Source organism: Pholis gunnellus (genome assembly GCF_910591455.1).
Source record: "Pholis gunnellus genome assembly, chromosome: 22".
Classification (NCBI taxonomy): Eukaryota; Metazoa; Chordata; class Actinopteri; order Perciformes; family Pholidae; genus Pholis; species Pholis gunnellus.
In genome coordinates this window covers 12358930-12383572 of record NC_136549.1, presented here as the reverse complement: position 1 = coordinate 12383572, position 24643 = coordinate 12358930, and the positions used below count along the sequence as shown (strand labels likewise).

General features: G+C 44.0%; 2 protein-coding genes across 2 annotated transcripts in view; one reads left to right on the top strand and one right to left on the bottom strand.

Annotated features, from left to right (window-relative positions):
• snd1 (staphylococcal nuclease and tudor domain containing 1) overlaps window positions 1-17245 on the bottom strand; it is a 143941-nt gene extending 126696 nt beyond the window's left edge. The window contains exons 1-10 of the mRNA XM_079184164.1: window positions 17052-17245; window positions 14508-14657; window positions 14008-14128; window positions 13458-13539; window positions 9816-9976; window positions 8051-8142; window positions 7172-7330; window positions 6964-7070; window positions 6295-6385; window positions 1503-1607 (exon numbers count right to left, since the gene is read on the bottom strand). Of these exons, the coding sequence (XP_079040290.1) occupies window positions 1503-1607; window positions 6295-6385; window positions 6964-7070; window positions 7172-7330; window positions 8051-8142; window positions 9816-9976; window positions 13458-13539; window positions 14008-14128; window positions 14508-14657; window positions 17052-17126 (1143 nt within the window). The 5' untranslated portion in view covers window positions 17127-17245. The remainder of the gene's footprint in view (window positions 1-1502; window positions 1608-6294; window positions 6386-6963; window positions 7071-7171; window positions 7331-8050; window positions 8143-9815; window positions 9977-13457; window positions 13540-14007; window positions 14129-14507; window positions 14658-17051) is intronic.
• Window positions 17246-22313: 5068 nt separating this feature from the next.
• pax4 (paired box 4) lies at window positions 22314-24253 on the top strand (the record flags this gene model as incomplete). The annotated part of the gene is made up of 8 exons (XM_079183703.1): window positions 22314-22344; window positions 22537-22667; window positions 22834-23049; window positions 23142-23232; window positions 23368-23508; window positions 23601-23683; window positions 23769-23832; window positions 23931-24253. 8 exons carry the CDS (start codon window positions 22314-22316, stop codon window positions 24251-24253), a joined length of 1080 nt encoding a protein of 359 aa, XP_079039829.1.
• Between the last annotated feature and the right edge of the window lie 390 nt (window positions 24254-24643).

Sequence of the window (24643 nt, the reverse complement as noted above, 5' to 3'; positions counted from 1 at the left end):
GGCTGATGCAGACATTCCAACATATGACTTTTACAACTGCGTCCTAGACATGTCTCCTACCTCCTTGAACAGGGAAAATGAGACTCGCGACTCGCTCATAAACGGATGCTACGGTAAACAACGTGTTGGCTCGAGGAATGGTTGTCAGACATGTTAAATAAAGAGAGAGAAAGGTTTCGCTTCAAATAAGGAGCGCTCTTTGACAAAAAGAAGCATCTCTACCGTTGTGACACTAAAACTTTCTAATTAATGAGGGGGGGGGGGGGGGGGCATTTTCAGACATCTTGAGCCTGGTATTTAAAAAATGATAACATATAAGAGTCAGACACCAAGGATAATTGGGAAATGTAATTAGATCGGCTCTTTTTTCCATAAATAAAGACATGGCGTAGAAATGAAGTGTCTGGAGGCGATGCCGGTTTCAATTGTATAAGTGATGAAAAAGGCTTCATTACAACCACTAAATGTTTTTTTACAGACTGCATGTGTGGATGAATGCATGTCTCCGTCGGTGCGACTAGGTCTGTGGGTGTAAGCGTGTATCTGTGTATGTTTATGTTCTCACTTTATGTCTTGAAGTGGTTCTGGGGAAAAGAGGAAGGGGGAGAGTGTTGAGGGGAAAGAAAGAAAAAAAGAATCGATCTGCCTCCCTCTCTGCAGTGCTGCAACCACTGGGTGTGTGTGCAAGCGTCTCGCTGCGTTGGCATGTGCCCCAACTGCGGGGGCGCCACCAAGTGGTCAGAATTATTCCCACGGTCATTTAGAGAGAGAGAAAGAGAGCGAGAGCGAGAGGAGACTGATGCGTAAAGGGAAGAGGGCATGAGCGAGAGACAAGCACGGGGAGGTGGATCGATATTCAGGAATTTGTGGAGGGAGACGTAAACGGCTTGTGTTTGACTTTAAATGAAAACAAACAAACTCTGTCAAGACGCCGGAGACATCAGGGACACGAGTCGTCTCCGTGGAGCGTCTAATTAATTGGCCGACCACGCAAGGCCACAAGCCCTCCCACGTGAGACCACATTCAGTCACTTATTCATACACAAGCAGCCGTCTGTGCACTCTGTGCGAAGGCTGCGTACGCGTAGTAGAAATAGAACACGAGTAGAACTGACATTCCCATTTAAAATCAACATATAGCGGGATGGTCAGAGTGGTTTTCATTTTTATAGATGCTGTTGACGTCGCAAAGAAATCACGTGTAACACGTGTCTAGTGTGTGTGTGTGTGTTTGTGTGTAGTCCCGCCATGGTTGCCTCTTTTACACAGACGACGGCTGCGTCTCAATTCAGCGGCCCATTCGGCTCAGGGACTTCCTGCGCTGAAGGGCCTGGCGGCGGATCAACAGCATGTGTCACACTTTACGGCCCCTGTGACATGTGTTGTCACCATAAAAACTGACGACGGCGGCCAATTACTTTTGACGTAGTAAAACGACCGCGGTGAACTTCTATTCTATGGCAAACACACAGACGACAGCAGACGGACAGGTTTAGTTGTACCTCTCCCTCGATTCTAGGGGGCCGAATGCTGGACAGGTGGATGGTCTTGAGTTCTCCGGAGTTGAGCTTCACCACCATGGCGTCAGCGTTGACCACCTGCATCACCTAGGAGGGACAAGAGAAGAGAGGAATTGAGTCAAATAAATACAGAAGGACAAACATTGCTGGGTGAACAAAGCGCCAAAAGGAAGTCAAGAAACTAAATTGGAAATGAATCTAAGGGTACAAAAAACATGTAAATCCCTAAGAAAGAAAATCCCACCCCTGCAGGATGGAGGAGAGTGTGGCAGCGGAAAGACCGGCATTGCATTTTGGTGAGCGAGCGAGCGGATAGACTGAAAGAAAGATGGGAAGTGAAGGAGCAGGTAAAAGGATAAATGGAGGGGAAGAGATCTATTCAAAGGCGGAAGGAGAGTGACAGTGCAGATCGTGCGCTGTCACGAGTAGAAGGCACTGAGAGCGAGGTAAGAAAGAGTGATTCCTTGAGTGACTGAGTAAGTAAGCGAGCTAAGGCGTCCCAGCAGGCCCGGCAAGGTTTGGAGGACAGAGCGAGGACGCTTGGCTATCTGGGGGATTGGCACCGGGAGGAAGGGAGGGAGGGAGGGAGGGAAGGAGACAGAGTACAAGAGAAACAGCTTTAAAACACAAACATCCTGTTAAAGATAGACTGGTGGAGCATTAACGCAGCCCTCTGCCCAACAAAATGGCTGGCAGGCACTGTATTCTGGAGACCTTTACAAGTGTAACTAAAGCCACAGACTAATTTATGTTTGGCATTTAGATGTTATTTCTCTCCGTTCCCAAAAGGTAGCAACCTCAATTTATGGGTACGGGTGCAGAGGAATATGTGCGGATATTCAAAGCTACACCTGCAAAATTGCAGTTCACAGGAGTCTAGTATGAAGGAGAAAATGAAGAAAAGCTCCGGCGAATATTTGTAACTCAGCCCAATCTTGTGTGTCGCAGTCCTTCCAAGTACACTGACAGATTGGGGGTATAATGTGAGATGGAGGAGGCATCCAAACCCCAAGGCCTTTAAGTAGGCCGCTTGCGAGAGACTGAGAAATCAATCGCCCTACACATGTTGCCACCCACATGTGCATTAAATGGCCTCATCATCACTCCAGCCGTGGTTCATATGTAGGCTGTGCTCAAGCTGAAGTCCCCAAAGAGAGAGAGAGAGAGAGAGAGAGAGCTGTGTTTCAAGCACAATTTGGACTGTGTGGGTGTTTTGTGTGGCGGTTGTTTGTGTGGTGGAAAAACAAAATCACCAAAATAAAAAAAATCCTTTTGAGTTAGAGATAAAGTTGTTTTTTGAAAGTACGGCAGCCACAAATCCAGGTGTTTTAGGCTGTTAGGGGGACAAAAATCAGACTGACGTTGCATTTGTCACCAGAAAATAAATACAAAATAAATCAGACCGGCCCACGTGCTAAACAGGCTGCCCACCACAGCAGCCAAAATACATCATATACTAATCACCGAGCCGAGTGGGAGAGATACAGAGACATAGGGAGCGAGAGGGAGAGAGTAAGCGCGAGGGGGGTGGGGATGCATGCGCAAGGCGACGTGCACGCGGCCTCCACACGTTCGCACTGTAACAAGGTCATTTTGTGGCCTGCCCATGTAAATAAAGTGCAAGAGCGAGAGAGAGAGAGAGAGAGAGAGAATGTGGCAGGAGCAGAAGAAAACGGCTCGGCGTTTACCGGCTAATTATCTGCCGGAGGAGGCGAGATGTGAGAGGCGAAGGAAGGAAGGAAGGAGGACAGATCAACATGCCGAGACAGAGGCAACAGAAAAGATGGAGCGAGCCGGAGAGACGGAGTGTAATCTCTCGGCAAATATCACAAGAACAGAGGCGGAAGGAAAAAGATGGAGGAGAGATAGGGAAAATAGAGCTGAAAAAAAAGTCTTTGCAAAGTAGCTGCCACGAGGGTCGAGCGAGCAGGCAGAGAAGACAAATGGGCGGGCAGCGTGACTCACTGGGCTAATCCGACACTCCAGAGGTGGGGATCTACTGCCACCTTCTGCCCGCGGCCGACACCACATCTGCAGTGGCCAACATCAGTCACGGAGGAAAGGAGGATCTTGGCTACTGCCGGGGACTGTGTCGGGTTGTCAGTCCGATCCATTACGTTGGCTTTAACCACAGGGCCGGGACTTACTCATTACTCGTGTCAGAGCATCTCCCTCCAAAAAGAAAAAAAGGCAACACCTATGTGTCTTCCAGTGCTGCTGCCAGTGGAGATGATTTGTCACCCAAATTGCATGGTTTCAAGTTAACTACTGGTGTTTGTGATGCCGTCATTAACACCTTTAGCTGACATCTAGCCCCGGGGGGGCTGCTGATGAGCATGTAATACTTTGTGAGGACATTATCCGGGGACAGGTACCAGTAGAGACTTTCTGACCCGATCGCTTGGCTGATTTTTTAACTGGGGCACAAACCAATACACCCTTTTCTCATCATCTTCCCCCCAACGTGACTTTTTGATTTCTTAAAGAAGCCGTCTGACCTTGTAGCCATTCTGTCTGGCTTATCTTAAGTGGAGCATACAGTGTAGAGGCCCTTGTGCCATCTCTTTCCCTTTTAAAGTGTACTATTCTCTCTTCCCATCACAAATACACACTAGTGTTGCATTTTAACTTCCATATTCTTATGGATATGGACCGCCGAAGGCAACAGTGACCGTCTTCCTGACAAGCCGGTGATGAGCGGCTGGTAAAAAATGGGTTTTACACCACGTCACCTTTTATCCATCACCTCTCAGGTCGATGGCGACCCAGGGGAGAGGAGGGGAAGGGAAGAGGAGATGAGGGGAGAGGAAGCCTATTGGGGCATGGCCTACATCCACTTCACTGGTCCCAGCAGAGGTGGGAGGAGGGAGGGAGAGAGAGAGGGGCGAGACAGTCCAAAAAAAAAAAGAAAAAAGGGAAGATTCGTCAGCAGCATTGACTTGTGGGGATTGGACCCGCTCAGCCTCCTCCACTCTATCCATCACTCAGATAATAAGAAGTGAAAAGGAGAGTGGACGAGAAGAGGAGCGGAGTGCATGATGATGGGATTGATGGATAGATGTGTCCCTGGGAGAGTCGGAGCATTGCAGTATTAGGTGCCGACAAATGTCACAGGGACAGCATGGGAGGGGGGGGGGGGGTGCACTAAGAAACCTTAGCCTGTCCAATATGTACTCATCTTTGAAATGGCTCAAGCAGGGTCAGTGTGACGTTTTCCATCACGACTGTCTCACACTTTTAACAAAAAGTTTTGGGAGTGACATGGTCCTACCACAACTTTTTAAGCTACCTCAGATCATAAACGTGTTAAAAGGGGTCTAGATGTAATGTATGGTGCAGGAGCAAGACTCCTCTGTGGCTACTTTTGGGGGGAGCGCATGGGAAAGAGGATGGAGAAAATTCATCCAGAGACGTTTAAGGAGGGGGAGGGGGGAGGGCATCAGCTGTCTCATGTCTTTTCATCCTTCTTCCCTTAAGTCTCTCTAAACCTCTCCACCAAATAAAAAGAAGAAAAATCACACTTTCAATTTCTTCTTCAACCCTCTTCCTTTCAAAACACGTGCCGGACCTCCTCCTCCTCCCCCCACCCCCACATCCAAACCTCTTTCATTGGGGGGGGGTTCAGAGAGATCTGAAAGCAGCTCACACTGATAATATTAATGTTTTATCCTTTCTATAGCCTCTTCCTTCTGACTCAGGAAAAAATATATACATACACATAGTTTCTTTATTGCGCCTGCTTTATGGCGTGTGCAGTTTATCAGATTCATTCTGTAAGCAGATTTCCAAAGCAATACCTTTTATGTAACCCTCAGGCTACCCATGAATTTTTCAGGGTCTTAAAAGTTCAGGGTCTGGAGGGAGCAAACGCAGACAAAAGCCAAACTTTGGGAGGTATTAAAGTTTGGGGGTTTTTTCTCCCCCATTCCAAGAGAAAAAAAGAGATCAACTGAAGGGAAGGCTGCATGTCATCATCAACACACACACACAGAGAAGGGGAACAGAATTAAAGCGGATGTTTTAAGACCAGAGTTGCTTTACTATGTTAAAAGCCACAACTTGGACACTAGAATATGTCAGCTCGCGGTTAAACCGTGTTACCGTGATGTATCAAAGACTCCTGCTCACTTGATTTGAAGTAATGTGTGATGAAAACCGGGAGAGAGTGCACTCATGTGTACTTGATATTAAGGACACTTCTTTCCTCACGAGGCTCTGGCCAATAACCTCCGAAGCCAATATCTCTCTGTTCTCGGCTTTTGGGGATCGTTCGGCGCCTCTCCAGCGTACGCCAGCGATTTGGCCCTAATTTGACAGGGGAGTGCTTAAAGGTAGCTGTTAAGCATTCCTTCCTAGCGCCTTAAGTGAAGGATTTTTATTATTTTTATTCAGTGGGGTGGAGCAAATGTGACAGAGGTACACAATTTGTTGGAAGCATCAAAGTGGTTCTGCTTCTGCTGCAGCGCCCGGGAGAAAAGTGGAAACGCCGCAGCAGACTTCGAGTGGTGGGAGCGAGGGGAAACAAGCGGCTTCCCTCTTTTAGCTTTGAAGCTAAGTCTGATTCATGCTGGATAATGTCTGTGCGTCGTGCTGGAAGCGGTGTACCTGGCTTCCTCTGTGGTCCAAAAGATAAACGAGTGACTTTCAATGGAAAAGCAAGATGATCCAAATTGAAAATCATTACGTTAGAGGGGCCAAAGAAAAAGTGGCAATTAAGAGACGCACACCGTCACCTGGTGAGACGCAGCTTATAAAAGCCACTTCAGGACCTCACCTTGGCTACAAACTGCCTGTCCTTCAGGTCCAGGTTGGCTGTGGGTGCCACGTAGTCCTTCCAGATGCGGACCTTGCGCTCTTTGGCAGATCTGTCCAAAAACAAGGTCACACAATCATCATCAGTGTCAGTCCTCAACATCAGAACAGAAACACACAGGATATAAAAAAGGGCTGCTTCAAGTGAATAACAATTATTCATTTGGCTGGGGGGAAAAAAGCTCCAAAAGCTCATTATAGCGCAAACATTCCAAGATGATTGGCCCGTAGTCAGCGCTGCGGTGATTGATTGTAGGGAATGAATATCATTGCAGCGGAGAGAGTGAGCGTGTTCATCTCGAGGAGCGCTGGCACACATTTGCATAACGTTTAGCTCACGCAATTTATTTTATTATCTCAAGAATCTGCATGTAGTTTATTTATTTTGTCTTGTATCCAATCAGTGAATTTCCACAACCAATTATATTGTGCATTTTCAGCTGAATTTAATAATGTATGACATGACTTGTCTGTCATTGAATAAAATGCTTCGTGATGAGTTTATTTGGAATAAACTATTTAATAAGACTATTTAATAAAAACGCCCTAACTTTTCCAGCTCTTAGTATCTTCGAGACCTGAGCCCCATCGGACGGTTTTAAAACAGACGTAATGTGTAGTAGCGGCGTACCGTTCAGCAGCTCTGAGTTTCTCGGCTCCCTGGGTGTAGACAGCCATGGACCAGTCGACACAGCGGGCAAAGCCTTCCTTCAGCAGGAGTTCTGTTATGTTACCATTCTAAAAAGACAACGAGAAACGGGAACAGTCAAAAGAACGACTTAATGAGACAGAAAGCCTGAATCTTTTAACGGGCCACTTTCCACCGCCGGGTGCCTCACCGGGTGAAGGATGGTGCCCAGGATGATCTGGTTGGGGCAGCTCTCCAGGATGATCTGAACGTCTCTCTGCAGGAGACGGGACTCGGTGAAGAATTTGGCCTCTGCTGCGAACGCCTCGGGTGACTCTGTACCGTCCGCTTCTCGCTTGAACGTGGGACACTGGCGAGGAAGGAGAACACACACATCAAGACAATAATAATCACACCTCAATCAATAGGCATTGTGTGAGAAAGGTCCAATGCGATTAGATTGCATCGCTATTGGAAGAGAAGCCCGCATTGTGTCTGCTGAAATTCCCCAGCAGTCAACCGGCGCCTCTAGGAGTTTCATTTTATGTCCACATTCTGTTGATACAATCAGTTTTTTCCCTTTCTGTGAACGACTGTTATCCACTTTTAACCGGTGTCACCTTGCTGCACGCGCTATCTGTGTTCTCCTTAGAGCGTGGCAAAACACCAGATAAACAAAACACAACGGGAGCGACGGGCAGACAAGCCTTTGAACGACGAGACAAAGAGCACCTTGATACCGATGCAATATCTGTGAGTGTGAAAAAAAAGAATCGCTATCTCGAGTGGTCCATTTTCAATTCTGGGCTTTATGAAAGAGACTGATGGGGAAATTTAGGATAAGACACCGGTGGAACAAACACAGACAGACTTCTCTTGCTCATAATAAGACCGGTCTGTCTACCTTCAAACACTTTGGTAGTTCTTGTGACAGTGATGTGAAGAAAGAGGGTCTGTTTTTCAGCCATTTCTGCTGTTTGCCATTTATTAAGTTGCTTACTTGTAGTTATTTGGGAATGTAGTAGGTTAAGTCAGCTCTATAGTTACATTCCACCACATCGGTACGGTGCAGCAGGCGAGTGGCGGTTACCTTCACTCCAGAAAGCATGACCGTGACCAGGTAGTGGTCGGGGAGCAGCAAGGCACGAACAACGCTGCCGTCTCGCACGTGCTCGATGATGGCTGGAGGGAGGGAGGACGACAGAGTGTTAATGCGTTTGCCAAATTCAGGATTATTATGAATCAAAAACGAATACATTTGCGGTGAAAAATACCATCAGAAACTGAAACCAAAAAAGGAAGAAAAACAAAACAATATTCACTGGTTAAAAGAGTGTTTTTTTTTTAACTATGATGTATCACTACCAAAAAAGAAGAAGAGTGAATTTTCGTCTCTATATTTCATACTGAAAAATGTAGGGAGAGGGCTGAATCAGTTATTAGGCCTCCAGGGTGAAACCTAATATCTGATACTTCCATGTAAGCTGTCCCAAGGCTAGTCGGGCCAGACCAATACTTAAAAAAAGAAAAGAAAATAGAAATAGATTCATTAATATCAATCTTCCTTCACCCTGGGGAGACCGTCGAAGCATGTATTCTCTTTTTCCCCCGCAACCATGCCCTGCGTGACACTCGAACTCAAAACTCTAATACCTGTGATCTGCCCAAAATAACCCCCGTGTTTTACTGAGCAGCGGAATTGAGATGTCTCGCTGACGGATTGCTCTCCGGTACTTCTCAAAAAGGGGGGAGAAAGTTACGGCCTCCTTGGCAGACTGTGTGTGTGTGTGTGTGTGTGTGCACTTAAAAGCGATACTCCATCCAAGAGCTTCATGAAACACTCACCACTGCAGGTCTACAAAAGGTGGCTGGGGAAAAGAAAGCTCGACGGTCAGCTTGAATGAATTTGCATGACAGCTGGTGGAGTGTTCAGTATTTTCAAAACTATCATCCAGAAATATAGCCAACACACTCCTGGTCGGTTGCTATTGCGGTCAATACTCTGACAGCTGAGCTGTGTAAACTCAAGGTGACCACAGCCGAAGAAAACTACATATCTCTAGTACTTGTTTTTACAGCCACCGTTCGCGCCTACAGAGGGGAGTAAATACACACTTTTGGAGTATCACTTTAAAAGGTTTTACTGTGCTGTATGCAACATATCAAAGCTTCAATTTATTTGGAAAGCTTTTGAGGCATTACGTCGTATTTTTCGCCAAGATCATAACACTCAACTGTTGCTCCTGACCTCGGAGGTACTTTAAGAAATGGACAGGATGTGAGTGAAAGGCATTTCACGCATAAATGGTAGTCCAGTGATGGGTTCTCTCTCTACACACCTTCTTTCTGTGTATAGCTTGTGTGCTTGTATTCGTGTGTGTGTGTCCGCCTGAGACAGAAAGTGGTATTCCGTTTCACAGCAACTCGACGCACATTTAAAAGCGCTTCGGCTGAATTGTTGCTTCCAATTTAAAAAAAAAAACAACAACCCCGACAGCCTCTCATGAATAGTAAGAACTAGAAATGAAAGCTTTCCCCTGTTCATTTCACCATTCAATTAAAGTGTAGTGAAATGAGCTGAGTCGCCGCTAACGGCGGTCACCTGAAAATGAATGGAGTGGAACATTACACCTCCGGAAGGGTCAGAGAGGAGAGACGGGAGGAATGAGCCGGTGAAGGCTGATAAAGCGTTGTGCCATTAAATGCCCTGAAGCAGATATTAACAACAAAGAAGTCTTCAACCAAAACAACCCAACAAAAAAAAAAAAACATGGTTGATTTCTGACAAACACCTTTCTCCGAGTGTGTCAGTGTGGATGTTAGCATGCCCCCCCCCCCCACCCCGAACCCATTACCGTTGATAGGTTTCTGGTGCAAGGAGTCGACGAAGTTGCGTGGATTCTCTATGGTGTACTTGAGATCACGGATGGTGTGTGCGCCGCCGCCCTCGCTCCACATGCCCTTCTTGGAAGCTTTGGACTGGTCCTCCAAATCACAGAGTCTGGCCTGGTCTGGACTGCACACACACACACACACAAAAGGAAAGTTTAAGACACAATAAAAGGAACATCCGCAAAACACATCAAGCTCTGGGCGGCTGGTAAAGTGATAAAGTCAGTATGTTGCTTTACATGTAGTGTTAAAGTGTGTTCTCACAACATGATTGTTTGACTTTAATCACTGGCACTTTTAAAAATGACCTTCAGTGCGTAAAACCTAAATAAGATCTTTTATTAACTTTACTTCAATGGATTGGTTCAGTAGCATGAAACTTGGACTGCTCATGAAACTTGCAGCTGCGTGAAACAGATATTGAAACTCTCAGGTGGCTTCTCACCAGCTTTGAAAAATGAAAATGACGTTTCAGAACACTGCTGCTGCACCAACGCTTTGATAAGAGTTGCACTTCTCGCCATTACAAGAACTACAACGACTTGTAGCCAATGCAAAAGAATGCAAAACAATGTTTAGCTGCAACTAAACATTGGTTGTTAGCCTCAACATGTACAGGTGCACATTAAAGGCATAGGACTGCATGTGTCTGGTGAGGCGCCCGGAGAAAGTGCCGTTCCCGACAAGCTGCACTGCTGTTTTAGTGGCAACCAGCTGATGACCAGAACATAACCGCTCCAACAAAAAAATGGATCCAAGCATTTTGTGACGAGACAATAACAGTGTTTGACGGCTCCTTCAAATAGCGACCACGCAGCTGGCTACAAACGCCACAATTAATTCCACGCTGGCTCTCCAAATTGTGCAGCCTAATGCTTATTTTAGGGCCATTGTACAACTTTAATTATATTCATTACTTCAAATGGCCAACAGGGCTTTTGTTTAGAATCAAAGGACTGCCCGATTGATATGAGATAAGCACTGGTGACGAGAGCTTTTCTTTAAAAACTGATGTTTTCCCATCTTGCTGCCTAAAGACAATGTTCGCTTTGGAGAAGCAACCAAGTGGGTCACAATTAAAAAAACACCACACACAGCCCAAATAGCCCAAAATCACAAATTGGCCTCAGAGGGCTTCACAATCTGTACAACACACATGTAGCCTGATCTCTAGCTGCGTGTTCCTGATTGGGCTTTTGGACTCGTGCCCAAAAGCCGTCGTACAGTTCCCCTCGACATCGACCTCGACTTCGCCACAAACTTCAAAATTCAATCGAAACGGTTTCTTGCTGACTGAGCAACAATGGTGAAACTTTCTGTGAGGAGTCAATCGTGTTCAAGCTACTTAGAATTAAAGAGACTCAACGGGAACAGAGCGCTACAGAGATAGAGTGAGAAAAAGCAACAATGAAATCAAGGAGAGCAGATGTTGTTAAAGCCACGGAAATGAATGGAAAGCACAAAACAAGGTTAAGATATAGAAAGAACTGCCATGTGTGGAGGCAGACGATAGTGAACTGATCCTCGTCTCTGAATAAACCAAATTCTTTTTAGGTCAGCGACGCCTTCCAACCAATGCTTGAAATCAAAACGGATATTGATGGGTAAGAAAGTGCAACACTGAGCAAGGCTACTGGAGGAACGGCGGCCAAGAAAAATAAATAAAAAAAGAAACGTTTCAATTCCCTTATATTTGAACACACTGTAGGCCATGTCTTTCATCTCCATGTGGCTCCCTTGTGCAACCACAAATACTTTAAATAGATACAAAATGTTGAACTTAAGCGAGTGGTTTTACAGCTCCCTGTTGTCTCAGTGTTTGGAGAAGGTGTAGGATGTCTGGTTCCCTTGTGAACTGGACTGGAGGGGGTTCCAGTCCTTGTGAGCAGCGAGGCCCAAATGAGCACGGTTCATTCCCCTCAGACGGTTTACACCCGACAAACAGGCACTCCCACGGGGCTCCAGTTAACAAAAAAAAAAAAAAAAAAAGAGTAATGGAGGATTATAAAACATAGTTGATCTCCATGTTTATGTGGCAACCTTCTGCTCTGTCGGGTGGGCGTTAAATAAACCAATCAGTCAACCCCCCCCCCCCCCGCCTTCAGATGTCATTTTTCAAAAGGTAAGTGAGTGCCAAGGATTCTGACCAAATTTCCGGTTCTAGCCTCCTCCGTGAATGGATAAAGCATTTTTTTAAAAGAAAAGCAGTCTGACTGAGTGACTCAGACGGAGATGAAAGACTGAGCAGAGGAGATAGATGTGGCTCGCCAACCAAGGACAGCATCCATTTATGCCCTGATCAGGTTCAAGTGAAACTCCAGTCAGATGACGAAGCCTCCAACAGCAAACCAAAAACACAATCCATGTGATTTAAATGAACACATATCTGCCTGACACTGACAGACAGCACGAAGCTAAAGCTGACAGAGAAAAAACAACAACTGTGTGTGTGTGTGTGTGTGTGTGTCTGTGTGTGTCTGTGTGTGTCTGTGTGTGTGTGTGTGTGTCTGTGTGTGTGTGTGTTCTGGCGTGCTGCTGAGCACTCGCCCCAGCCCTTAAATATGAATCGGCCGACTGTTTTCCGAAGCCAAAGTCAACTTGTGAACACGTTTATCTGCAGTTATAATCACCTCCCCCCCCCCCATAATCATGATCACATCCTAGTTAGTGTGATCAACGTAGCCCGTCCCGACGGGTAATGGTATTGGAGGCCAGCGCACTGAGGGGAACAACAAAGGCCTTAAGTCCTCACTGAGTAATGGGCCTCCCCCCCTTTGGCCAAATGATGTCCGCTTACACTTAAAGCACCATATACATTAGCGCTCGTTCTGGGCCATTGCGCGGAGGGCTTGAAACGGGTCATTAGCGGCGGAATATTCACATCAACTCCGTTCATGTTGGAGGATACAAATGTAGCAGCATGAGTCAAATTGCTTGTAATGTGTGTAATGTGCAAATACTGCCACTGGGGGGGATACACAGTACTTTGTCATAGCGCTGGGTGTGCAAAGTTTATCTAGGGGATTACTGTGCGAGGGTTTCAGAGGGACATCGCTGTAGCAGCAGGGCAACACTGCCACCATCTGGGACACCACGGCTCCATCTCAATCCTCCACAGTCTGCTAGTTGACGACTTGTGCACAACTCCCCACAGATCTGCCCCGCGTTGCGCTGCTAAATGAAGCCATCGTGTGCCAAAAAAAGATTTACTTCTCATTCTGTGTGGAGTTGCAGACTGAAACCAGCTTTGAGGTCATTACTTCAGAACTACACCGAACGAGCAAACAGTTTTGGAGGGAAAGCATTTATGGGAGCAGTCTCTTGAATAAAGGCATCCTTTAGGTCAACATGATCACGGCATCACAGCAAATATAAGACACAGAATCTAATATGTAAGAATCAGATATGCTAAAGAGAAACTATGACATATGGCTTATATGACCACTGGACCACCTTTTTCAAATAGAAGTTTCAAAACAGTATTTAGCACTTGGAACCTTTCTCTGCGAGTGTCGTGCTATTCGGCCTGCATGTCAAACCATTCAAAACAAACAAACAAACAAACAAACAGGTAGCTACAGGTGGCGTAGAGGCAAACGTCTTACTTGTTCCCCCTGATTCCTTCCCTGCGGACTGTGGCCAGGCCCTCATTCACCAAAGTGTCAGCAAGGTTCTCGCCTGTCGTGTCTGAAATGAGAGGACAGAGAACAGAACTTGATTTGTTTTTAGCAGAGTGTTTGTTCGGAGACCGGTACAGCAGTTGGTTCCGGTCGGGTATTTCGTTTGGACCAGAGGCGATCGTGAGCGTTGACATTCAGGATAACGGGGACATTTAGCTTTACGAAATCGCTTTTTACAGCTGTGCCGATTAGATCGTACTTGCAGCTGATAAGCAAGCAGCAGGTACAACTTCCATTAGAAGTTTTGATAGCGCAATCATAACCCAGAATTTTGGGGAGATGCCCGAGTTGCAATTATAACTGTGTAACTGTTTGATTTCCACATCACATGTATGTCGAATGCACATGACTTTGTTTTATTCTTAAAAAAGTGAAGCTGCTTAAAAATAAAAAGAGAAAAGGAACATTTATGCAATGAGTATTTTTACTAATCTGGACATTGTTCAGACCAGTTTGTCCTTTTAGAACCACTCACCTCTCCCCAGGTAGACCATGCCGTACTCACGGCCCAAAGCCGTCTTGACTTCCACAGTGAAGCACACTTCTTTGCCGATTAGCTTCTTCCGCAGGAACTCTCTGGCTTGAAAGGACCACGGCTGCAACACAGACGGGAATGTTAAAGTACTCTTCCGCGGGGCGATCAAATCAAAAGTTAAATAAACAAAATTATGGCCTTTTCAAAAGGCGTGAAAAGGAAATTACACCAGTGGTATCTTTAAGTGTGATTGAGCATTGACATGTTGGCATCTCTCGGCTTCGTCGTCACTTACAATCAGGCCGATTCATACATAATTATAACCGCTCGATGGAAATGAGGAGAGCAAAGTCACGTGACGAATATTCCAAAGCAAAATCTTCTCCCCACAGTGAAAAACAAAGACCCCCAAATTGGAATATTATAGTGAGTGGTGCAGGACTGCCTTTGCCAAACACACAGATACATATAAACAAACACAGCGGGATAGGGCCGCTCACCTCATCGGGGGTGTCCTTGGATTCGGTCTGGCCCTGGGCGGCTCGACGGGCCATGGCCCCCGCTCGGATATTACTGAGATTAATCTGACGCTCCGGGGGAGGGCCACCTCGAGGCTGGCCCCGAACAATGATGGCGCAGCCTGACAAGACCTGGAGAGACAAAGAAATATATATTTATTTATTCGGCAAATGTAGATACCATCTTCAAATTCATCACAACTAAAAGACACAAACACCTGGAACAAATACCAGACCACAACACCTGTGTGGAAAGAAGAAACTAGTGGCAACTTTTAGTTTCTATTTCCTCTCAGACAAAATACACGCTCAGTAAACCCTTTTATTTGTATTTGCATTGTGTCAACCTAATAAGCCCTATGGACGGGTCATGAAGCATTCATTTGAAAACAGCGTAACATAAACGGGGTAGACAAATAAAGAAACCATACATTTTTGTGAATTAGATCTGGTTTCACATGTTCAGCACGCTGAGTGGATGTGCATCAATTTCCAATTCACAAATTCACAGTAGCTATAAAATAGCAAAAATCTTAAAAGACGTTGAAAGCTAATGTGGAGCTGGAAAGCAACGTCCCGTTGCACGTTGCCATGTAGACAGTCGGTCATTCAAGCGCAAGGGGAGATCACGGCATCTGATAACGTAGCTAAATACAAAAAAGATAACCTACTGTTGGGTTTGACAACCATGGCATGTACACGAATCTGAGCAAACACCTTTTATCTGTGGACTCTCCAGTGTGTCTGCAGGGAGCATCACTGGGGGCTGTTGATCTAAGATGTGGGTTAGATAAAGTCTTTCATCGAATCACCACCTTTCCCCACCGTCGGACCCGCTCGTTCCAAGTAAGAGGCGAAGCAGAAGAGGAGTTGTGATTGTTATACACTGACCAGGCATGGGGGGGAAAAAGGCACTACCCCCCCCCCCCCCCCGCCGCCCCCACCCTTCTGTTTACAAAAGGGACAAGTTCCACTTGGGATGCACCACACGGCTTTGCTCAACTCCTTGATGACTCCTTTCTCAAGACTGCATTAGATAAGGGCCATTCACGCAGGTCTTTCTATAAATGTAAATCATGTGCACCGCGTGCAAAAATAAATCAAAGACAGACCTGGTGGGAGTAAAAAATAGTTGAAATTCACTTCTAACCCATTTATATTAATCCAACCACTCAAGACTCTGGTGCACTAACAGACGGTTCACAAATCTCTCAATTCCTTTGGTAATAAACACACAAGAGTGTCACCGACTCACTCGTCCTTCTCAAGGGGAGTGCTTACTCGTTTACTGTAGTTACCACAGTTATAAAAAAAACGCCTGGAGACGAGTGCGTTAGTGTGTTGATTACGCTCTGTGATAAAGCAGCAGGACATGCAACTTCTCTTACTAATACTAACATCTAAAACTACAGACTGCAGCAGTCTGCTTCATGGCGGCCTACAGAAGACTGTGTGGGTCTGCTGGGCACCGACCTCAGACCTCAAACTACACAACTATGCAAGGCACTTATTAAAGAACATCTGTTAACTTTATCTACAAGGTTATCTTTTATCTGTTTGAAGATAGTGCCAACAAAAAAAAAAAATTAACGGTGAAGTAACACCAGACGAACAGAGATCATGCACGACCCGGATGAATGGGAGATTATAGGGGCAAAAAAGTTGTAGCTACGTGTCAGTTTCCAGTGGCTGGTTTGTTAACCAGCACACTGTGGAAATGCTCAGACTGTGACTTGAAGTGTCGCAACACATTAACCAGCGCGTGGAATCCTAGATTTCCTCACGTTAATAACGGGAACTTCAATCGCTGAAAGATGACTAATCAGCATTTAGGGGAAATGTTGTGAGGGACAATAGTGAGACGCTATTGGGGGGTTAGCTTACACGCTACTTGGCTAAGTACTATTTTACAAATGGGCAATAACATGAATGAACTCAACTCGCGTAAACGCTGTCAACAGCGTGGTCCAGTAGCAGTGCAGACCACCAACGTTGTTCATAAATCCACACTTGCTGGACAGTAAACGCTAATATCTAAAGGTTAGCTAGCCAATAGCTGGGAAGCTGAACATCTGTTAACGTGACAGATAATTTACAAAATGACAGATTTTTAAATGCAAGTTAAATCCACTTTGTCTCATTACAGTTGAGTTTTGACCACGCAATGTTTTGTCTATACACTTAACAATTCCACTTAAGTTGTTAAATGCAACTATAGCTAACTAGCAAGATAGCAAACATGTGCTAACGTCAGCTGGCTTCAGCTTATTAGCAGGCTAGCAAGTGGTGTAGCAAACCAGCTAATGTTAGCTGGCAGGCTGCCGCAGCTATGAGAGCTGGATGTTAGTGACAGTAGTCAGTGACACGTTGCCAACACTGGTATTTAACAGACGGTTGCATTTCTATCGTAAAAAAGTTAAATTTAAGTTGTATGGCAAGCGATAGTAAGTGACACATTAGCCATTGGCTCAGTTAGCACGCTAACTTAACTAGCTGTATTCCTAGGCTCACATATTCGCATCCTACCATTTTCACAATTCCTCTTTGCAGGGAAGCAGCCGGGGAAGGGGCTGACTGAGCTGGTGCCGAAACAGATGCCATGTCCACCGGTTAGAGATATAACGCCGTTAAAGGGGTGACCAGGTAAGGGAGCTGGGACTCTCAAGTGAGTGACTCTTCTACTGAAAGCCAAGAGAAAAAAGGCTGAACAACGATCAACACACACGTTATACCGGAAACACACTTTGCCATGCATACACACACGTCAAAATCGTTCCGGGTCTGAGGGGCACAATGAATGGGAGCGAATGGAGCCGCCTCTCGACCGCGTAGGCAAATTGAAATAAAGTCTTCCGGAGCAAGAGGTTCGACACGTCAGCATAGCGTTAACGCAGCTAATGCTGCCTTCGAGGTGCGTCGGACATTTGGGAATGGTTCGATCTCTACGAAATGACAAACGAAGCAGGCGACAGCTTAAATGTTGTAGCCCAACAGTTGTCAGAAAGAAACAGTCATTTGAGAGTAAAGAAGATATGTCAACAATCTCTGTTTAAAAAATGGTGTACTTTGCATGAAATGTTATTGTTTAATCTGTATTAAAAGAAACTGTTTTCACTCTTTGTTTAATTGTTTTTTGGTTTAATTTATTTCTGTTTTTGATAAATAGATTTACATCAAACTCCTGCATATCTTCTCTTCATTCTGGCCCCGCAGCTTTGTTCCACAAGATTTCAAGACTGAAATTAAATAAACCAAAAAAAGGTATTATAGTATAATAGTTATGCAATTCTTTTGATATCATTTCTGACTGAATTTAACGGGATGTCACACACACAAACACCAAACACACACATACGCTGGTATGCATGAGGTTTACAGGCCAAATATAATGAAATATTTAATTAAATAGAACAGGACAGTTCATTACCCTATGAACCCTTCTCACATCAGACATTTGGACTTTCACAGCAGGAAAAGCACAGGTAGAATTAATAACATTAACAGTTCCAGGGCCCTGATGTTGTGCATGCTCACTCATTGTTATGGTTTACTGGGACACTTAATTAATGGAATGGAGCCATTGTTAATGATAATGTTGTGGATTTTTTTTGGTCAATTTAACCTTTAAACTCTAATAAGGATTATTATGAAATAAGAATACATATGATTATGACAAAAAAAATGAGTAACGGATAGTGTCACCATCAATATTGTGGTGATATCATCACACTGGGGATAATCTTGCATTATATATATACATATATATTTTTTTTTTTTTTTCTGTTTTGCTGCAGCTCAGTTGTGCCAGGCAGCTCATAGATGTGATTGTGAGTAACTGTGAGTGGGAAGCAGAGCATTGCTGGAAAAGAACGTTACTACTCATGGGACCTACTCTAAATATTCACAGGCTAAATACCGTGAAATGTTTTAAAGATGCTTTTAATGCTCTGACATTAATTCCCAAAAGGAGTAACTTGTGACTATGAACTGTGTGTGACAGTGAGAGACAGACAGACAGAATGCTTCTTGGCATCGATTCTAACTCTCTCCAAAATATCTCTCGTTGGTGTTTAGATGGTTTTAGATTTAGAAAGTGTGAAGGCCACTGCATGCTTCACCTCAAGTTTCATATCCATCTATTTTTGTATACATCCAATCAATTGTTGTTGTTATAAATAGCCCCCTCTCCCCTTCCCCACTCAATTACCCCTGTCCATGCATATGTGTGCATACTGCAAATTATAGTGGCTTGTATACATTTACAATGAGTTGTAAGTAGTGTGTAAATGTGGCAATATGGCCTTATGAGTGTAGCATCACATGTCAACCGTGGCAGAGTTGTGTGACTTAGATATGGTGGCCATTTTGGCACAAGCATTTGTGATTATGCTTTTGAATGTCTGGATGTTCAGTCCAGTCAGTCAGTGGTAACGTTAAGTTGTTAACAACTGAACATTTTCAACCTAAAGTATTTTGATATTATCACAATTACCATGTTTGGGCAATTCAAGCCAGCGCATCTTCCATTTTTATTATTCAGTTTCCAGCCGACTCATATAAGTCATTTGTATTTCTATACATATAAAACATTCGTAATTTACATCAGTGTTTTATTTGCAACATACTTATTTCAGAAGCTGGCTTCATGATATTACCTGAGGAAAAAGAGGTGACACATGAAAAATGATGAATATACAAATACAGAATATAATGACATGTTTTTTATTTATTTAAAACATACTCACATTAGAAGTAATTGGGCACTGGTTCTCATATTTATAGATACATGTAGGAAAGGTTTACTCATAATGCAATATTAACATGAAGGATAGCAAACCATGAATATTGACATTAAAATGCATGCACCATACTAACCTCCATTGGATTGAGAGGGCCCACTGTGTTCCTGTTCAGATATCTGTCATTACTTTTGCGACTAAAAGCGTCTCTGCGTTATTGAACAGCAGGTAAAGATTAACTAGCTGCACATCTTTGGTGTAAGTTTTGCATACAACATTTACACTCTTTGGCTAATGCGCACTGAGAACCTCTTCATTGTAGGTTTAGAAAAAGCGTACTGGATGTTTTGTTTTCCAATGGGATGTTGTTATTCAGAAGACGCTTGTAGCCAACGGTTGGAGCGCATCGTTAATGTAGTTTATTCAAATAACATGCGGATTTTGTAATAGCGTGTTGCGCAAGGTTTGAAAAAAATAAATAAAAAATCTACACTTGACCAAATCTTCGTCACTAACAAATCTGACAATACTTTGTAAAAACAGGAATATTGCTGGTCTGTTTGGCATTTGATTTAATTTAGTTTGTCATCATATTTCTGCGTAACCGATTTGCACGACGCAACAAATACTATCCTCAAAGGAGTGACGCTAATTTTCAGTAAAAAAAAAAACAGCAACAACAGCAATGGTCTCCACCGTGGGCTTACTATTTCACCTGTTATATAAGGAGATTTGATGATGAATTATACGATTTTAAGACAATTTTACAATACAAAATAACGTATTTTCAATGTGTCTTCAAAAAAAAGATGTAATTAGTTCAAGGCAACGGTGGAAGATTTAGTAATGTGGAATATATAAAGTATTGTGAAGACAGGTTACATACAATGTATAACTAACACGGCATTTATCACATTTTGAGCCTTTAAATCTTTAGAAATAAAACAAGATTAAAATGTCTCCCAATAATCTTAAGGTCACATCATCCTGCTTGTTTAGAAAAGAAAGCATTTAAGACTCAGTTAAAATTGAATAGCATCTTACGATATATTTTTGTGTTGAAGCCTATACTGTTGAAAAACGGCACATTTGGCCACGGACATGGAACTTCATTAATAATGAAGGACTAAAACAAGCGTCTGCGTCCACAGGATGGAAAAAAAACATTCACCAAAGTAAGAATAAGAAAAACATGGAAAATACATAAAAGTAATAACAGGGTGAAGACAACTGCTGGACAAGCGACCAGGGAGGCAGCATCGTTGTGCACACGGCACCTTAGTGCGCTCTGGAGAGGTTTTGGTAACCTTTTTACGCAGATGAATAAACCACATTTCTCAACGCTTCAGGGCGCAGCAAAGCACCGATATAGATGTTTCATGCACTAGACAAACACCTGGGACGTGTTGGTAAAATGTATACGTATTTTGTGGCATGATTCAGACACTTAAACTCCCGCTCCCTTCTTTGGCGAGCCCAGATTAGAATTTACGCACCACGATTATGTGGCACTGTTTTAACAACACGACCTAAGTAGGCTACTTTAATCAACCTCGTTTGGCACACGCTGTACGTGCAATAAAGTACTATAAATCAATGACCACATCAAATCCCCGGTAATAAATAAAAAGGCTTGCCTTATTTGTCCTTTGTCTCCGTTGGCAAGGAGATGATGGTGTCCAAAAAAATGGCTGTCCTCTATCTAACCTGGCTGATTGTGCTAAGTATTATTGTCCTCTAACTCATGGTTAATGTATAATTTGGGCCATATGGCATTTTAAAATCTGAGCCTTTATTTCGGTGGCACTTCGATCTGTGTGGACCTAACTAATGATATTCAATTAGTCATTAAACAGGCCAAAAGACGAGCCTTGTGTGGGTTTTCACATAGGCTAATATTTGCTCGTCAAATATTTCCCTTTGAAACGTTTACAACGCATTTTTATCTGCTGGCTGCCCAACGAACATCTGTGAGGGTTATTTTAGCCTCCCTCTTCTGGATAAACGAGGTCCCCCAATTGGCCCTTTCCTTGCGCCCATATACGACTATATTTGTTCACGTTTCGAAAGAAAATGTAATAAAGAGAGACTGGGTGATGGATTTATGATTTATTAAAAGCACTTTACCATATGTTAGTCGTCATTGGCGTCAATGTTTGTTTTATGAAAAAAGACCAGAGATCCTTTTAATCTAGGCCACTTAAAAAGGATGCTCATGTCACGTGACTATATATCCTCCCCCCTGAAAGGATGGGAAACATGCCAGTGTTGATCGTTTAGCTTCTTTAAAAGATGGAATTTGTGCATTCATTTGTGTAGGATGACACGCACCGAAGCAGAAAGTTTAAAGACTAAATTGTGTTTCAGTGGAAAGTTGGTTTGTTTGATCGAGACTGTAGCAGCCACTGCGCAAAAGAAAAGCAGTCAAAAAGGCAGAAAATGTGTTCTTCACAGAGAATGAGCCGAGGCCAATGAGTCTGAGTAAAAAAAAATAAGTAATCGTATCATTTTTCTTTTGCTAAAAAATGAAAACGGGTCCCACAGACCCGAACACCATACAAGGGTTAAATAACAACTCGAAAGGCTCTTTGGAGGAATCTTCCTGAATCATGAATTTCTATGACTCAATCGCTCTACCTTCCTCTGCATATTGAATTAAATCAAACTACTGGACGGTTTTTTATTTTGGTAAAAAATACAAGTGGAATGAAAACCAGAATGTTGTGATATGTCACGTTTAAAGACCTACCAACCTAAAGCTCACTTCAAGCCCATAATGCCCACATTCACTTCCAGGCAATATTGACATTTCAGGTAACAGGCTCCACGTCATGTTGAGGTCAGCAGGCCTATAAATCTCTGCTGAAGGGCGTCATTCCCCTCATTGTCTTTCAGCAGAGATACGAGGAGTTACCCGGACAAGTTGATTTTCCTACAGGCGACGTGGTGTCGTTGCGCGTTTCATACCTTACGGTGTTTTTATTTCTGGGAACATTACGCATTTTGTTTGTGTGACCGGTTTCATCACTACGTCTGGGATCAAGCGGAGATGTGCGGAACAAACGATCTGCCGAATGAAGGTTCATTTTACAATTTTAATATACTGAAAAAAGGGGCTTTAATTCTATTCTAAGACATCTAAACACATGTTGAGAGTTTGCAGTACAACTAGGCATATAGTAAATGTGATATCAGATTGAATAAGCAATTTAAACCATTTAAATGCTATTCTAAAAGACAGATTTAAAAAGTACAGGCTGTGTTACAATAAGGTGGTGGAAGTGTCAACCAGCTGGGAGGGATGTTTCTCAACGGCAGACCTCTCCCAGAATCCAAGAGGAGGAAAATGATTGAACTGGCCACGGAGGGAGTCCGACCGAACCACATCTCCAGGATACTTCGGGTACGCAAAACAACAAGTTGCACAAATTACCACATTTAGTGGCTCAGATTTTGTTGAAAAGAAGTTGCGTATATTTTTCACACGCACAGGTCACGGTTAGGAAATGATGAGGAAGTTATGTACTATGTTCAGAATTGAAGAACGTTGAACCCTCTGCGTATTTCAGGTGTCCAGCGGGTGCGTCAGTAAGATCCTGAGTCGCTACCGCCGCACTGGTCTCCTGGAGCCCAAAACCATTGGAGGCAGCCGGCCTCGGCTTCTCACCCCCGGTGTCATCTCCACAATCATCCAGTGCAAAAGGGACAACCCAACCATTTTTGCTTGGGAAATCCGAAAGCGCCTAGCCGCAGCACGGATATGCAAAGCCTCCAAAGTTCCCAGCGTAAGTGAGCTTGAAATTATTTTTTAGTTTCACGAAACGTATAATGATCCACCATATGACATGGTGCCTTTTGGCACACTGTGTTCTACAAGGTGTCGTCCATAAATCGGATTCTCAGAAGGATTCACTTGGACCACGGGCCGATGTGCATGGAGATCAATGCGCACATCAGGACTGAGCAGGGTAGGTCACCTGTAACAGGTCACCAGAACAATGAAAACAGTCAGTGTGAGGATCACAGTCACTCGCAGTATACCCAACAAGGAGATATGGGTTATGATTTATAGCAAGCTGATGTAATATGTGTATATCCTGCAGATTTTGATTCTCTGATTCAAGAAGAAGTGAAAGAGAGAAGGATGCCTGAGACAGCATGTCGTATTGACCAGAAGCCTGAAGGCGTCCAGCACCGAAACCGCACCACCTTCACCCCGGAGCAGAGCACAGCACTCGAGCAAGGTGACTTAAGATCTTTAAATGTCCTCGCACGTCTCGAGCAATTTCCCCACTCAGAAGCTCAGTAGCATACACGTTTCTGTCTCCTGGATCAGAATTCTCTCACAGCCAGTATGCGGACATGTACACGAGGGAGAAACTGTCAGCTGAGATCAAACTTCCTGAGGACACCATCAAGGTAGAGTCGTCATTTTGAATCACCAGTGTGTCCATACTAGATCAAAAACCTCATATTTTCTTGTCTCTCTCTCTCTCTCTCTCAGGTCTGGTTTTCAAACAGAAGGGCTAAATTGAGGAGGGAAGCCAAACACAGGAGTGACACACAGAGTAAGTGTGTGTGATTTCACACACACCTGGTTTTGCAAAACCCCTTTGAAGTTTGAGAAAGTATTACAATTATTGATTTCCTTCGATGTGACATATAGGTATGAGCAGTTCTGCGAATCGGACATCCATCTCAGTCCAGCCCTCGTTCCTTCCTCATCAGCCTCATAACATGATGGCCCTGACCATGACAGACAGGAGTCCCCTGGATCACCACAGAGAAAGATTCACTTTCCCTTTGGTTCACCATCACACAGACGCGAGGACATCCCTCCCTCTGGCAACCGAGTCAATGAGAACAGAAGGCCCTGTGACTCAGTGCTGGAACCAGCAGGGGATTTCTTTTACCTGGGGCCAGCTTCAAACCGACAACAGGTTTGTATTTGCTCAGCAGCCCTGGGATGTGAATCCCTACCTGGACTAAACGTGTGGCCACGTTGCTAACATTTATGAGCACGTCTGTGTGATTAGAGTGCAGCTCAATTTCAGGACTGGAGGGACACAATCTAACCAGAAGGGGGCGACAGAGGACTGGAGCTCCAATCTTTTCCCTAATACTTTTCTTTTTTGTTTTTCAAACGCACTGCACATTCACTCATTACTTTTACTTCAATAAATAAGATCTAAACATAAAAATGATTATCTTAAGTATTATTCTAAATTCATTGGTTACGCCAGACAATCCGGACGGATCTTATTCCACTAAACTGACTTGTAAAGGAGACAAAGTTGAGACATGCAGTGCTGAATAAAGCTGGATAGAAAAGAGGGTGATGTTTCTTTTTAGAAGTGATGATTGGTTTCATTCATGCGA